Source organism: Acinonyx jubatus, chromosome B1, assembly GCF_027475565.1.
Source record: "Acinonyx jubatus isolate Ajub_Pintada_27869175 chromosome B1, VMU_Ajub_asm_v1.0, whole genome shotgun sequence".
NCBI lineage: Eukaryota > Metazoa > Chordata > Mammalia > Carnivora > Felidae > Acinonyx > Acinonyx jubatus.
Window position 1 is genome coordinate 185,393,604 of NC_069382.1, and position 17,497 is coordinate 185,411,100.

The window sequence follows — 17,497 nt, forward strand, 5'->3', positions numbered from 1 at the left end:
CTTGACATACTGAGCCAGAATGTCTGCTGGATGACATCTAAGATGGCATTTTATGATCTGATTACTGAATATTATCACCAACTTTTATAATTACCAGTCAATCCATCCCATTCACAAAAATCATTGATTACTGACACAATTGTTGACTACACAATCAACCCTGAGTCTTTACCACCATTTCAATAATTACCTTCTATTGAACATTATCACCATCAGGGCAATGCAATCCTCTGAGCATGCCCCAAATGGCAAGTTTACTTGAATTATTGAGGCTGGGTTAAACGATATGTTTCCTTTGGAACAATTCTGGAATAGCTTCCTGCAGGTGACTGATGATTTGACACCAGAGATACAGTTCAAAGCTTCAAGAAAATATCATTCACTGACAATCCAATTCATACTGAATAAAATATGAGTGACACCTTCTGTAGACATTATAAACCTAAAAAGTAATCTTTGTCATTCACAGTGATGAGAAAAAAATATTTTTCCCAATATATCATTTATGGTTATAGGAAAACTTTCATTCTGGGATGAGTCATTTTGTCAAAATTAAATAGCTAGGCTCTTTTGAGATGTCAGATGTCAGTGAGAATTATGTAGGCAGTGTTACCAAGAGGTATAGAATTCTGATTTCATCACATTTATTAAGGTTTTATCCTTCATCTCTCAACACATACACACACACTTGCACAACCTGTACACATAATTCTGTTCTTGTCTATTGCCCATTCCAGGGAGCTATTAGAAGGGGAGGGAAAGGTGGCTTCGGAAGTTTTCTCATTTCATTTATTCATTTAACAGATATTTATTGAGCATTACTATGTGCCAAACACTCTTCAGGGTGCTGGAGACACAACAATGAACAGAAGACATGAATTTTTGTCCTCATGGTGCTTATACTCTCCCATTTTCATAGAATCCAACTGTTCTTTTTCATTGCCAAGTAGCATTCCAGTGTGTGTGTGTGTGTGTGTGTGTGTGTGTGTGTGTGTGTGTGTACACACCACATCTTCTTTATCCATTCATCAGTTGATGGGCATTTGGGCTCTTTCCACAACTTGGCTATTATTGACAGCACTTCTATAAACATTGGGGGACATGTACCCTATAAATCATCAATCTTGTATCTTTTGGATAAATTCCTAGTAGTGCCATTGCTGGGTAATATGGTAATTCTATTTTTAACGTTTTGAAAAACCTTCACACTATTTTCCATAATGGCTGCACTAGTTTGCATTCCCACCAACAGTGCAAGAGTGCTCCCCTTTCTCCATATCCTTGCTAACATCCGTTTTTTCCTGAGTTGTTAATTTTAGCCACTCTGACCGGTGCGAGGTAGTATCTCAGTGTGGTTTTGATTTGTATTTCCCTGATGATGAGCGATATTGAGCATCTTTTCATGTGTCTGTTAGCCATCTAGATGTCTTCTCTGGAAAAGTGTCTATTCGTGTCTTCTGCCCATTTCTTCACAAAAGAATGCAATCTTGACATTGGCAACAATGCAGATGGAACTGGATGGTCTTCTGCTAAATGAAATGAGTCAGTCAGACAAAGACAGATATCATATGTTTTCACCCATATGTGGAATTTGAGAAACTTAACAGAAGACCATAGGGGAAAGGAAAGAAAAATGAGTTACAGACAGGGAGGCAAACCATAAGAGACTCTTAAATACAGAGAACAAACTGAGGGTTGATGGGGGAGGGGCAGGAAAAATGGGTGATGGGCACTGAGGAGGGCACTTGTTGGGATGAGCACTGGGTGTATGTAAGGGATGAATCACGGGAATCTATTCCCAAAGCCAGACTACACTGTATACACTGTATGTTAGCTAACTTGACAATAAATTATTTAAATCAATCAATCAATCATTCAATGGTATTTTTCTTTATATTTAAAGATGACATGACTGACAGTGAATACTCTATCTTTGTGTGTACTGAAGTGGCTAAGACAAGCATGTGACTATCACAGAGATAGTACATTTGGACAAGAATAAGAAGGCAGAAGATAAACAGGTTTTATCAATAATCTTTGTTACCAGATAATAACAGTGAGCCTTATGCACAGCCCATATTTTAGGATGGGGAGTTATGCTCCACTTCCTTGAGGATAGAATTTCTACATAATTTACTTGGAATTCTTCATGAGATATTTATCTCTTCTTCTCCTTTTATGAATGTATTCAATAAGTCACTTATACCAATATGGAATATTTATTTTGTATCTTGGATATTTATTTTGGATTTTGAGTTATAATCCAGTGTAACCTATTTACTTTCTTGCTCAAGTTGTTACAGTTTGGCAACTGGGAGCTTTTTCAGTTGACTCCTGTGTCCCTTCGACATATTCCCATCATTGTGATTGTTTTTCTTTCTTGTTTCTTCCATCAAGTCCTTATTTTCTGGCACTATGAGATGCTCTGGGCTCATCTTACATCTTTCCTGCCCCAGTCCTGAATTTACCTCTAACTTTAACACTCCAACCACTATGGAAGCTCCAGAAATCTCTTCTCATCTAAAAAGAACAGTCAGTTAATGTTGGTGAACCCAGTTGACATCTAGTCAGTCTCTGAGAATTGATCTCTCTTAGTCTGTTTCAGTCACTCTTGGGCTTCTGGACTCCTGGACATGTCACTCTTGGGCTTCTTAGCTGATCTTCTTAGAGCTGCTCATAGTCACACACATGTATTTGTATCCTGACACACCTGTTTTATAAAAGAAGCTAAGGCTATTTTCTAATTCATTTATGCAGCAATTTTATAGTAAGAATTATGAATTCCTGGCACCTCCAAATGTTCTACAAATGTTATTAGTAAGCAATTGAATTGCAATCCGTATGAGTCAATATTTCACATCACCCCACAATTATATCATATAGTACCAAGAGATATGACATATGTTTATATCATACTGTTCTGTATAAACACAGCCTGTTGCTTCAGTTCTAGTCCAAATGAGGCCTGGGCATTGAGTCAGAGTTCTGGGTTTGATTTTCAGCTCCCTGCTCACTGGCTGTATGCCTTGGCTCAGTCACTTGTTTTCTCTGAGTCTCTGTCTCTAATTTAAAGACAATACCTACTCCCTGTGGTTGCATGAGGCTGACATGAAATAATACACAGAAATTTCCTAACATAATATCCCGTACACATCAATAAACTGTAGTCATTATTACTATTGAATTTCAGTGTTCCCAGGACCCAGGACTTCTACTCCTTTCCTAAGGAAATACGTCAGAATGATGGGAAATAGTTACAGAACAATGCTTACATAGCATCATTTATAATAGAGAAAAAATTAATTAATTTACATAGCCAACAATAGAAAGTATGGGTAAGTAAATTATAATATATCCATATGACAAAGCAGTGTTTCAAACTCCAGATTGCAATCATTAGTAGGTGGTAAAATTAATTTAAAGATTAATAACATGAGCATTTAAAAAATTAATAGAAGAGATATGGAAATAATTACTTTCTGGTGTGTGTGTGTGTGTGTGTGTGTGTGTGTGTGTGTACTAGGTTGCCATTTAAAATACAATTATTGTGATTTGGGGTCCAAAATGTTCAAAAGCCACTGTGATAGTATTATTAGATTAAACCATATGAAATTATTATTCTTGACAAATACAACAAAAATTATCAGCAATTTCATATGGTTCCATCTAATATGTAGCTATTTAAATGATGTCACAATGAATTTTCAGTGATGTGGGAAAACCCTTGTAATTTTAAGTGAGGCATACAGAATTATATACACACCATATGACCATATCTGCTGAGGGGTGCATCAAAAAATGGAAATGTTCATTTTGAATAGGTGATAGGATTATGTGGTGATCACAATTTTCTTCAGAACAGTTTTCTGTAATTTGTTACACAAATCAGGCATTATATTTATGTATACATTTGTTATATATTTATATTTATTATTTTTGGTTAAAAATTTGTTAATGGCCTTTAATGAGGCCATACCAAAGAACTTTCTTCTAACTTAATTGAATGTGTCTATCATCACCTTTGAAAATATTAAATTACCTAAATACACAATATTGTATATCAAACAAGGTAAGTGTATTATCCCTTCTGTGAGATAAAATCAGACCACAAATCTTGGAAAATTTACTTGTTATTTTTTAGACATATTGATACCTTTTATTAGTTCCAAACAAACACAAACTTTATGTAATACTTGAAATTTTGTTCCTTTAAATATTTTAAAAAGTAGCTCAACTACTGTGGAAATTTAACCCCAATCAAGAGAGGTAATACTATAGAAAATAAATAACCTTTAAAATTTTCATGAAAATATAAAAGCAAGCATAAAATAGGAAATATACCAAAGACATGTATGATTTTCCGTTTTGGATCTGTCACTGACTAGTTAACATTTTAAACCTGTCATACATCATTTAATGTTGTTTTCCCAACTATAAACAGGACTGTTTGTTGCAAATACCCCCACATGCATGATTATAAGCCATGATGCTCTTTGGGCACCAGGCAGGAGGGGCAGGATGTTGGTTTGCAACCTCAGTAGTTACTCTGGTGAAATTCCAAACTGGCCCCCTGTACTCAGAGAACAAGGAGAGACTGAGGAAAGAGGCAGGCCACCCTAGAATGGTAGGTGGCAGGTGTGATAAGCAAGGAACTTACCTATGAGGCCTGTCTTGGGCAAACACAAGACAAGTAAATCTCTGTACTGCCCACCAGAATCTCAACAATTTTTATGGAGACCTTAATTGGATTCAGTCACATATACAGTCCAGATGGTCTCAATAAGATCTTACCTTCTCAAGGCTGCATACTTGAAGTGGTTCCTTGTCCAGAAATGGTGGACAGACCATCTATCACAAGGACAGGGGAGGGGTGAGAGCTTCGGATTGCCCAGGCCAGCTCGTGGGTCAACTGGTGTTTGCATCCTTTGATGACCTCCTCCAACAGAGGAAGACTAGTGTCCCTGTCATAGTAAAAAATTAATGTACTAAGCAGAAATTGGATAGATACCTAAAAGCTTACTACTGAACAAGACTGGGATATTATGAAGTCAAATCTTTATGCCCTTCTTCCTTCTTTTGCTTTGATCCTAAAAGAATGGAAAACAGAATTCAGTATCAATCATTTTCGTGCATTAGGGAACAGATGCAACCGTTTTTCACAGATAAAAGGTAATTATGCAAAGTACTCTGAGAGTTGTTTTTTTTTAAGCCTTGTGACTCCTGCTCGGCAGATTTCAATTACCATTCAGAAAAGCATGGAGCAAAAACCACATTAAGACTCATTGAGTTTCTCATTTTCCTTTTCCACAAATAAGGAATCATTCCTGTTTGAAATGACTGTTTATTGATATTCTCTTGCAAGATAGTAGAAAAGTGCTCAAGGTCCACAGCCATCTTTTAATGTAAGTAGTTTGGGGATACACAGTACTTAAAAAGAAGATGTAAATCAGGTGTCAGCCTATGAATCAAGATATTTTTGTTGACAAATAATAGAAAATCACACACTAGCAAAAACAATATGATGACTTTTTGGGCTCAAAGAAACAAAGAATCCAGAGATAGGGCTGGCTACAACTGAGGGTGCGCTCTCTTGTCATCACAAGAAGATGCCAACAGCTCCTTGGCTCCAGGCTTGTTCATGTCGAGCAGATGTGGACCGGGTTCATTTGCATACCACCCACAGATCCCACTGCCTTGACCAAAGGGCTCATCTGTGCCTTCTGACTCTGCCCAGGTCATAGCTCCATCACTAGAGCCAGAGGTGGAGAGTACTAATGCGGAATTGGATGGAGCACCAAATGGAAATTAGGGCTTACCAGGAACACAAACAACAGAAGTCCACATGTGACTTTAAAAGTGCTTTCACTGTTGCTCTGGTCTGCTCTGTTTGGTGATAGGGTCAATGCCACCGATTTCTGTAGGCCAGTGATTCTCAAAGTGTGGTTCCTGGACCAGCAGGATCAGCACCCCTTGGAGTTTGTTAGGAATATATATTCTTGGGGCGCTTGGGTGGCTTAGTCAGTTAAGCGTCCGACTTCCGCTCAGGTCATGATCTCACGGTTCATGGGTTAGAGCCCCGCGTCTGACTCTGTGCTGAAAGCCTGGAGCCTGAAGCCTGCTTCAGATTCTGTGTCTCCCTCTCTCTCTCTCTGCCCCTCGCCTGCTAGCACTCTGTCTTTCTCTGTCTCTCAAAAATGAATATAAACATTTTAAAAAAATTTTTAAAGAAATATATATTCTTGCACCCCAATAAATCGGAAAAACAGAGGGTGGGGCCCAGCAATCTGTGTTTTAGCAAGCTCTCCAGGTGATTTTGTAGCAAACTAAGTTTTAAGAACAATGCTCTAAGCATGTTTTCCACGACCTTGTATCCAGCCCCCTTTTCAACTAAGGGCATATAACTATTACTTTGTGATTTGAAACAACAGGTAAGATTTGTATTGACAACCATCAACCTCATCTGGCCTTTTAAACCTGTCCAGCAATCTCTCTCTGATAAGCCTACCTTCTCATGCTTGGCAGTGACTATTTTGTACCTTCCCAAAAACCAAATCTTATAGCTTGCAAGTTGTGTATTTCACATTACCTCTTAACCATAGTGTGTTGTATATTACAGGTCTATATAAATTACAACTTTCCAGGAGAGAGCAAGGAAGTGTCCTGAGTGAGGTCCACCTTCTTGTAGCTTGCACGAGTCACCTTATTGTCTAGTAGCATGGCTGCCTCCTCCTTTCCTCAAACAGCTGATCTGAGGAAATCCAACCCTTTCTGCCATGTCATTCAATCCCAAGCAGATGACATCCACTAAAGCTGTCATGTGGGGACTCACTACCCATCTTCCTGCTCTTATCAGCTGCTGCATCCACAGCCTGTTCTCCTTCTTCCATGTCAACTGAAGAAATGTACCTCCTCCCTCCAGAGCTCGGACCCTCTACTTGCACTTGGATCTCTCCCCTCTTCTCAGAAGGATCAGTCCATTTCTCATGCTCCCCCCTCTCCCTCACACACATCTTTAGGAATTTTCTCTTCATAAATACTTCCCTCCAGTAATCAAAATGCTCACCTTCAAAAATCTGTCCTGTGATCCCATATTCCTGTTCATTTATACTAGCCCTTGTCCCTCTATTGTCACGGCCACCCAAGAGTTGTGAGTTTTCTACACACAATCTCCATCATTGTTTGCTTCCTCTATTCCAACAGAAAGTTCTCCCATCGGTCATTAGTGACCTCCATGCTGCTGATCCAGTGAACACTTTTCATTGCCAGCAGCATCTTAGTATCATGATTAACCATCCTTTCCAAGGAAAATGCATTCTTCACTTAACCTCTCATACTTCTTCAGCAGTTTTATTTAGCTCACTTTCCAGATCCCTTGACAGCTTCTCTTCTCTCTGCCTGCTGAATATTGCAATTCTTTGTGGCTTTCTCCTGAGTTCTCTTTTATTTTCTCACTTTAAATTTGTACCCTGAATAAAGATGTGAAATAGAGTACAGTATGCTGGTTCACACAGCATCAATTGTTGAAGACACTACATATACATATACATATGTATACATATACATATACATATACATATATACGTATACATATACGTATATATATACGTATACATATACGTATACATATATGTGTGTATATATATATATATATATATATATATATATATATGCTACACCAGTGCTACACTGTACTGTAGATTTGTAGTGAGTTTTGAAATTGGAGTTTGAGCTCTGTAACTTTATCCTTTTCCACATTGTTTTGGCTACCTGGGGCCCTTTGCAATTCCATAGGAAGTTGAAGATCAACTTTTCCAGGTTTGCAAGAAAGTCAATGGTTATTCTTGATAATTTTTTTTAATAAAATGGGAATTGTCTACCTCCTTGGCATGACTAAGCCAGTAACATGCTTAAAGGAGAAAACACTAGAAATAGTCTTATGAAATTGAGTAACAAAATAAGGATGGCTATTACTGTTGTTATATATTATTATTCCAGATATATTGTTCAATACAGTTAGAAAAAAGGAGGTAATTAAAAATGTAAAAATTAGAAAGAAGAGGTAAAGTTAATTCCATTTGCCGCTAATATGATTGTACCCATGAAAAACCCAGGAGAATCAATTGAAAAACTATCATATACAATAGAAACACTAAGTTGGTTGGCAGCATAAACAATTATTATACAGAAATCAATAGCTGTCATATGTACAAACAAATCTAAGCCTTCATCAGAGCTTTGCAGGTGTGATGAAGGCTCTTGAGATGGGGAAATCATCCTGGATTATCTAAGTGGGTCTAATATAATCACAAGGGCTCTTCTAAGAGGGAATAGGAAGATCAGGGTAAGAAAGGAAAGGTATGACAAAAGGAGCAGAGACTGGACTAATGTGCTCTGAAGATGGAGGAAGGGGCCACAAGCCAAGCAATGCAGGTGGCTTCTAGATGCTAAAAAAGGCCAGGGAACAAACTGTCCCCCCACATCCCCAAGATGTGCTCCGCCATATTGGTTCCAGGCCAGTGAAACCCATTTCAGACTCCTGATCTCCAGAACTGCAAGATAATAAACATGTATTATTTTGAGTCGCTGGAGTTGTGGTAATCTGTTATAGCAGTAGCAGAACACTGATAATGTTCAGTGACAAAACTGACCGAGACAAGAGAAAGGTCTTTCATAGTCTTAATTAGGAAGACCCATCAACATGCAGCTGTATGTCAATTCTGCCAAAGCTTATCTGTAAATATACCTCAAACCCTACAAATGCCCCAACAGGTTATTCAAAAGATCTTGTGGAATATTAAGACAAACAAACAAAAAATAAAGAAAACAGCTGAAAAAGAAGACTGATTAGGAGAAAATTGCCCTAACAGCTGTTAAAATTACTAAAATGCTTTCATAATTGAACTGATGTAGTACAGGTGTATATATAAACAAGTTTACTAATAAAATAAAATAGTAATTTCAGAAATACAAACAAATCATAAAAGATTTAAGGATATGATAACCCTTGCATCTCATATCAGTGGGTAACAAATAATAAGTGTGAAAACAGATGACTACCTAAAAATATTGGATACATTCCAAGTGGAATAAGGGTTTAAATGTAAACAAGTAAATTTTAGAAGTACTTAGAAAAAGGCATGGGAGTATCTTTCTATAACTTCAAATGGGGAAGGCCTTTCAATATGACATAAAGCAAAGACCTAAAAGAGTGACAGATTCTAGAATATACAAATAAAAAGTTTCCTGCTTTGCAAAATTCAAAATGAGAAAAATAAAAAGAAATAGCAAACCTGGGAAACAATACTTGAAGACACATCCCAGATAAGGGATAATTTCAGTAATATGTGAAGCAAGAATTTCTATAAATCAAGACATTTGAAAAAAAATGTTCAAATTTATTTATAATAGGATACAAATGTAAGTAATCTGAGAAATAGTTTTCTATAAAATTGAAAGCCATCAAAGTTTGATGCCATATAGTGTTGGCAAACTATAATATTCTTATACATAAAAAATATTCTTATTCATAGAGTTTGAGAGGGTAATTTGAGTGCAATTTGGAAGTAACTCTAAAATTTACAAATGTTTAAATCCTTTAAACAAAAATTCCACATCTAAGCATTTATTCTACAGATATATTTGTTCAAGTATGAATTACGTATACATGAGGTCACTCTTTGTAAAACTGGAAATCTTTAAATACTCAATGGGAGACTAGTAAACTATGTTACATTCATACATACTATGAATGTGAAAAAGACTGGAATTATTTCTAAGATTGTTAGGTGGAAAAAAAAAGTACAGAATATCCTGTCAGCCTATTTGTGTAAAGGGAGGTGGAATATATATAAACAAATATGCCGCACAAGACTCTTTGGAAGTAAATTCAAGAAGCTACTAATGCCACCTGCTTATGGAGAAAGAAAAAGGGTGGCTGGGTCCAGGAATGGAAGAAATAGTTTTTTTTTATCAAACATCTTACATATTTTTAAGTTTTGAACTATGTGAACATTACCTACATTTAAAAGTAAAGAAATTAAAATTATCATTAAGAAACTGAGACAAGAAAACAGCTATAAAATGATGGAATATGGAAATGCAGAGAAAAAAGGAAATTCACCCAGAAAGCCACTTCTGCATGTCCCTTCTGCTCTTTTGTCCCTACCTAACAATGGATTATCAAATCTGTGTGAGCTCAGAATTAGCACATTGCAATGTTAGCTTTGCTTCACATGACAGCAAATATATAGGGAGTTGATCAAGTCAACATGGTTCGTCTGCAATGCAGTCACACTAGCCTCACCGTGATATTGGTTAAGGGCTCCAACTGGTTGACAAACACAACTAATGCCCTTACTAGACACTGTTCTAAATAGCTTAACTCTCATAATCCTCACCAAAACTTTAGAAAGTGGATACTCCATCCTCCATATATAAAAATTGATGCAAAAGGATATTAAATTGTCAGAGGACGCAAAGCTCTCAAGTGACATAACTGGAATTTGAGTTCAGGTCATCTGGCTTCCAGCTCCATGCTCTAACCCACTGCCCACATGTGTGTTATAACTTGATTTCTAAGGAAGTTGGCCCATATCTTTAAGACAGACCATATTTCTTGTTAGCAGATCTTTGTCATGTGAAATGTGCTATGTATGTGCTCCTGCTTGTATTTAATAAGATACAGTGTTACTAGATTTTTTGCAATAGAAGAATTGTGTGCAATTGTGGTAAAAAAAAAAAAAAATACAACCTGGGGCGCCTGGGTGGCTCAGTCAGGTAAGCCTCCGACTTTGGCTCAGGTCACGATCTAATGGTTCGGGAGTTTGAGCCCTGTGTCAGGCTCTGTGCTGACATCTCAGAGGCTGCCTGGACCCTGCTTTGGATTCTGTCTTTCTCTCTCTCTTCCCCTCCCCTGCTCATACTCTGTCTCTCTCTCTCTCAAAAATAAATAAACATTAAAAAAATTAAAAAAAAAAACAATACAACTTAGAGCGTGCATCCTGTCATTTGGGTGTCTGCCCTCATACAATTTTCAGTTCCACAGTTGATTTAAGTCACAGCTTCCAATTCAAAGATGAGAATGTTAAAGGTATGGAGTGGCTTATGCCCACAAAGAACTCTGAGAAACAGACGTCCAAGAACACATTACCTTACTAATTGTTCAAAATCGAGGGTTATAACCCTTGCTTCCATCATTTAAGAGACACTTGTCTCACCCTTTGTGTTGTATTTTTTTTTTTTAGAAATGTCATATCAAATTATACTTTTCTTTCTAGGATTTCATCAAGGGTCTTTCCATTTTGCTCCGGGGGACAGTACAAGAAAAACTCAACTGGGCATTTAATTTGTATGACATAAATAAAGATGGCTACATCACTAAAGAGGTAAGGGATGCCTCACCAACACCACTCTCCGCTTTTTTTTAACGTCAAAATGTTAAACAATTGAATTTATTAATTTGAAAAGAGCTTTTTCAGGAAATCTAAAATATTTTATGTGGTGGTGGTGAAATATTCTAGTAAAAAACGGGCAATGAAAAGGATTAGTTTTTGGTGCATCTTCAAGATGGAAACAAAACACCTAAGAATTATACCCCGATTTCCTAATGACATTCAAATAAATACTGTAAATCGGATAAAGACTGTGGTTGGAATCAGATAGGAAGAAAATACTTTCAAGCCAGGCTAGAATATTTGACCTGTGACCTTCCCCCTCCAATATAATATGGTCCATATGGAGACAATTTTAAAATTACATAGTCTGTGCAATGACCTGTATCGTGCAGAACAGGACCTGGTGCATTAAGGGGCCCCTAAACTTCCAGGCAGCCTATCCAAGAAAGAAGGCCCACAGACCAGATTAAGGGGCTCATATCAAATAGTTTGTTAAAGCAATTAAAACACAGTGAGAAGCAAGGGGAAAGGAATGAGGTAAATTAACAAATTTAGGATGGGGTCCAAATGGGGTTGAAGTACCAACTGAATCCTGGAGGGGGCGCTCAATATCCATACATCCTTTCTCACTGCCTCACTTTCCTCCCCTCCGTTGAGTTTTGAGCATGAAGCCTCTTAAAAGTTACCCTGGGCCAATGACCTGACTTTGCTCAACTAGAGACATAGGGACAAGTACACCTGTTCACAGGTACAGTGTGACCATTGGCCTGTTCAAAGGCCATAGGTTTTGTGTTTTTTGAGCAGAATACACATGGGACCAGAATGGAAGTAAGACCTCATGAATGTTAAGTATTTATGTATATCGAGCATATCTTGAATAGTTATTGCCTCTTATATCTTGTGTACAGTAATAAAGTAAGGTTGGTACTCAGATGCCTCAGGAATATTTGCTACCTCTTGGCCCTTCAATCCCTTTCTATCTCTATGTTTAACATATACATGCTAGTCTTATATTTCACACATTTCATGAATTCTGAAGTCAGACAAACTTCTTGCTACTTATCTAAACTCAAAACATCTTAAAATGTTTATGATTTATAAACTATAAACTCCTTTATCATTAATAATAGAATTGGATACTCTCATCTGTATTATCAGCGTAGTCTAGTCTAGACTTTTATATGGGAATTTCATTATGAAGGCAATAAATGTGAAACAATAAATCTGAATGAGTAATTAGATATTATTCTTACTAATACTGACAATGGAAAGTCAAAAACTAGATTTTGTTTGAATTAAAAATTAATAAAATTTCAAAGGATTTCTCAGTCATGATCTCTTGACTAACCTACATGTGTAATTTCTTCACTTCAAGCCACAGTAGGAAAAAAAACAATGAAAATCCTCATAAGCTTTGAGACTTACCAGCTAGTTTTAGTATAATTCTCATGATATGGAGTTCATTCTCAATAAATGGAGTTCATGATATAGAGTTCATTCTCAATAAGTCAACATGTAAGATATATAACAAATCAATAAAACAAAAAACAGTCTATGTGAAGTGTATAGAAATCCAAATCTCAAACCAGAACATTCCTGGGGCCTGGGTGGTACAGTCAGTTAAGTGTCTGACTCCTGATTTCAGCTCAGGTCATGATCTTCCAGTCCTGAGATCAAGCCCTGCCTCCGACTCCATGTTGGGGGTAGAGCCTGCTAAAGATTCTCTCTCCTTTTGCTTCTCCCTCGCTCTCTTTCTCAAAAAAAAAAAAAAAAAAAAAAGTTTTAAGAAAAAACAAAAACTGAAAACAACCAGAATATTCATTTCCTGATCATCTCAGATATGTGGGAATTTACTTCATTTTGAAACCGATATCAAAATTAGTTCTGACATTCTGATCCTGCAGCTTTTAAGGCACAAAACTGTTGTGTTTTCCTCTGGGACAACCAAAACTTAACGAATAATAAAAAAATTTTTGAAATTGAGTAGGAATAATGTCAGACTGGTTTCTTCATATAATGCATGCAGTCTCATGTGAGTGCCTTTTACTTTTCAGGAAATGCTTGATATAATGAAAGCAATATATGATATGATGGGTAAATGCACATATCCTGTTCTCAAGGAAGATGCTCCCAGACAACACGTCGAAACATTTTTCCAGGTAGGAATGCAAGTAGAAATCAGAGAGGGGGCAAAAAAGAGTAAATTTCCTAAAGCTTGCAAAGTGTCACGATGATTCAAAAGAATGCAAAGGAAAAAAAAAAAAAACTTTTACTGAAAGGGACAAAATAATAGACCATGAAGTATCATACTAATTTAATAATTTTGGATTTGAATGCATTATAATACTGATAACTACACTTATTGAACAGTCACTAGATCCTGGAAAGAACACTAAGGAATTGCCATGTTTCACATGTTTGTTTCTGGGTTTGTTTTCAATTATTCTCACAAGAATCCTTAAAGTTATAAATCCTCATTAGCCTCAATTTACAGATGAAAAAACCAAGGCTCTGAAAGTGTCCGCAAACTGCCTGAACTCTGTCAGAGCTAGAGTGCCAGATTTTATGTAGGGCAGCAATTCTAGATCTCCACCACATTCTTTTGAAAAGGGAACAGCTTCACAGCAGTTGGTCATATGATTCTTATCACTAAGAATGAAGCAGATCCTCCCCATAAAACAGGCGAGTGGATTTTTCACTCGCTTCAAGTGTCAGGGTAACAAGGGATAAGTCGGAATAAAGTTTCTTGTTCTTTTCTTCCAAACAGAAAATGGACAAAAACAAAGATGGAGTCGTTACCATAGATGAGTTCATTGAAAGTTGCCAAAAAGTAAGTTCATAGTAGTGAAGAAACTATCCCTTTTGCTTTCATAACAGCCAGACTAAGTAAAGTCAGCTAGCCACCATGAACTGAGCACAGTATAAACTTTACCTAAGCTTACCATTCGTACGCAGCTAAGAGAAGCTACCACTCTAAAAACAATTGTCAATTTAATTATAATTCATTAATTAACATTTATAGAGTGCCTACCCTTAGCAGAGCCACACAGAAAGCCCTAAAGATAGAACTATTACAAGTATACTGCATTTTCATTCCTTAAATCCTTTAGAGTATTCATTACTGAGGGTAAAACATATGTGAGCTTTGAATTGCCCTTTGCCTAAACTTAGCATATAACATATTATCTCCATAGATGTATAATTCCAGTACAGCCAAGGGTACTTCACAGGCCGAGTTTGCATCCGATTTCTGAGAGAAACGCGTTGCTTTAACGTAGGCGCACCCGAAATGGCTCTTTGGCTGTGCCAGTAATGGTCTTCAGTCATAAAAAACAAAGCACAGAAAATTCAGAGGAGAAATCCAAGTGGTTCTCCATTGTCTGATGCGAGATTAGTTTTAGCTTACCTAAAGTTATTTGACTTGATGCATGGGTAGAGCCACAATTAAGAATGAGTATTTTTAAATAAATACAGAGAGGATGAGGTTTGTTGATACTTTAGCTTTTCTCTTTATTTTCAAGTTGATACGCTTTTCCTTTGTTGGCGCCTGCTCGTTTCTCAACTCACATTTCGATGTGGCGGCCTTTGCAAGGATCAATTTGGTGGTATCAGTCCGCTGATGCAGTTACTTACTTGGCTGATGCAATTACTAGCAGGGGAAGTCGGCACAAGTTCAGCTATTTATCATTACTGTAAACAGCTCACTGAGTGCCATTCATATACAATCTCCAAGTGCCCCTATAGTGTCAAAATCTGTGTTCTTCAGTTTCTAGGGAATATGCTAAATTGCACACAGCCACTGTCCAAAGGTTGCTCTCAACAGTCCCTTTTCTGGCACTGAGAGACCATTCACTTTTTTTTTTTAATGTTTATGAGAGAGAGAGAGAGAGAGAGAGAGAGAGCACGCGAGCAGGAAGAGGAGCAGAGAGAGAGAGGGAGAGAGAGAATCAGGCTCTACACCACCACAGCAAAGCCGAACGTGGGCCTTGATCTCACCAGGGGAACCGTGAGGCCATGACCAGATCCCAAATCAAGAGTCAGACGCTCAAACAACTGCACCACCCAAGCACCCCATGAGACCATTCATTTTTAAAGGCTCCTGAAGGCCATACAGATTTAGCCCTAAGAGACCCAGAAAGAGAGGTGAAAGGACTACAAACACGTCTCCCAAGCCCCACCTCCAATCCTGAATGAAGTTGGCTCTTGGCTCGCGCACAAACCCTGCTTCCTTCTACATGTACAATTCTCTGTGATTTGGCCTGTGATCTACCTGGAATGCCAAAATTTTGCATTTGCTCCATTTTTTTTTTCCCTTACCCTCTACGCCTCTCTAGTTTCCATTCTGGTTTTCTAATTTGAAAAAAAAAAATCTCTATTGACACCAAGTAAGATTCAAATGAAATACTGAAAGCCTGCAGACTTTACATTTGTAAAATGGGCTCTCCATAGTTATCTAGATGGAAAAGGGATAGAATGATATCTATATGTGCAAACACTTAGTATTTGAGCTTTTGGCATACGCAGTGGGGGCGGGCGGTACTCAGAAGCAGAACAGTGTACTTGCCCTTGCAGCTATGCTTAATTTAATCCCACTGTGTTTCTCCCTTACAGGATGAAAACATCATGCGCTCCATGCAGCTCTTTGAAAATGTGATTTAACTTGTCAAATGCATCCTCAAACAGACAAATGTGAACTACTGTACCACACTTAAACTTGGAGCTACCACTTTTAGCATAGATTGCTCAGCTTTACACTGAGGCATATTATGCAAACAAGCTTTGTTTTAATATAAAGCAATCCCCAAAAGATTTGAGTTTTCCAGTTACAACTTTGCATCCTTTTCATAATGCCACTGAGTTCATGGGATGTTCTAAGTCATTTCATGCCCTGTGACTCTTCAAAAGTACAGAATCTGGCAGAGAGTTTTACTGATTCTTTAGCCATGGGATTATTCAGCTTTCCCATTACCAGTGATTTTAAAATATCAGTGTTTTTTGCTACTCAACTGTATGTATTCAGCCCCAGGATTTTAAATGGTTTTCTAAACTATTGGCATCTGCATTTAATTTCCAGAAATTAATTTTCATGTTTGTATGCTGTAATTCCATTTATACACTAAGTAAACAAAACAAGATTACTATGATTAGTAACAAGCAAACACACAGTCCCAGTTTCTATGAATTTGCTGCTTTCTGTTAAAGATATTCATTTATCTGGCATTTTTTACAACATGAAACAAATTAGTTTATCACCAGATGTCAGCATATGCCTAATAAAGCTTATTTAATAAGCATTTCTTAATTTTTCATAATACATATTATAGCCAAGGCCTACATGATATATATAATTTTGGATTTGTTCAATCCTACAGGTGGACTATTTTCTATCTTGTCACTAAGTGGAAGTCCGTGAAGGTGTGGAACAAAGCAAGGATGTTTATAGGCACATGCAAAGGGTCAGGGTAACTGTCCTCGAGTTACATGGTAATGCTTAGTAACAAGTAATCCCTAACAGCATTGAGGGCCTACTCCATCCCCTCTCCCTTGACTCCTTCAAGACACCTTTCTATTACATGCCATTCAGGGACAAAGAAACCTGGACTACCCCAAGGCCTACAGGGAACAAAGAGCAAGCAGAATTCACTTTGAAAGCATCAGTGACTCCATTTTATCAATAACTACCATACCAAAACTTCGTTAAAGATGAAAATAAATGCTAAGCAATTCATCTGGACTGTCTTATGATTTAGCTCATCGTAACACTCCAGCAATTCAGATTCTCTTCAATGATCTTAAGCCAAAATTGTCAAGTGGCCACAACATCACTTAGGATACACACACTTTCCCTACTTTGCAGAAATACCACAAAGACCGAGAGGCTACAGTGGGAGGAAATTAGCGACTGTCCTTGCAACACTAAATCAGGTATCTATTCTGGTGTAGAGATAGGATGTTGAGAGCCGCCCTGCTATCACCAGTGTAGACATTCAGAGTAGTACAGTACATGTACACTGAAATCCGCCATCGCGTGTTTGTGTAAACTCAATGTGCACATTTTGTATTTCAAAAGGAAAACTAAAAGCGAATAAAATGTTTCTAACTCT

General features: G+C 37.3%; 1 protein-coding gene across 2 annotated transcripts in view; it reads left to right on the forward strand.

The window, feature by feature from the left end:
• The window catches only part of KCNIP4 (potassium voltage-gated channel interacting protein 4), a 223,975-nt gene extending 206,482 nt beyond the window's left edge, over nucleotides 1-17,493 (forward strand). The window contains exons 5-8 of one of the 2 annotated variants that reach the window (XM_027046156.2): nucleotides 11,277-11,384; nucleotides 13,448-13,552; nucleotides 14,161-14,223; nucleotides 16,005-16,143. In XM_027046156.2, coding sequence (XP_026901957.1) covers nucleotides 11,277-11,384; nucleotides 13,448-13,552; nucleotides 14,161-14,223; nucleotides 16,005-16,052 — 324 coding nt within the window. In that variant the 3' untranslated portion in view covers nucleotides 16,053-16,143. Of the gene's footprint in view, nucleotides 1-11,276; nucleotides 11,385-13,447; nucleotides 13,553-14,160; nucleotides 14,224-16,004 lie in introns of both variants that reach the window. The other variant, XM_053217520.1, reaches the window with a different exon arrangement.
• The last annotated feature ends 4 nt before the right edge of the window (nucleotides 17,494-17,497 follow it).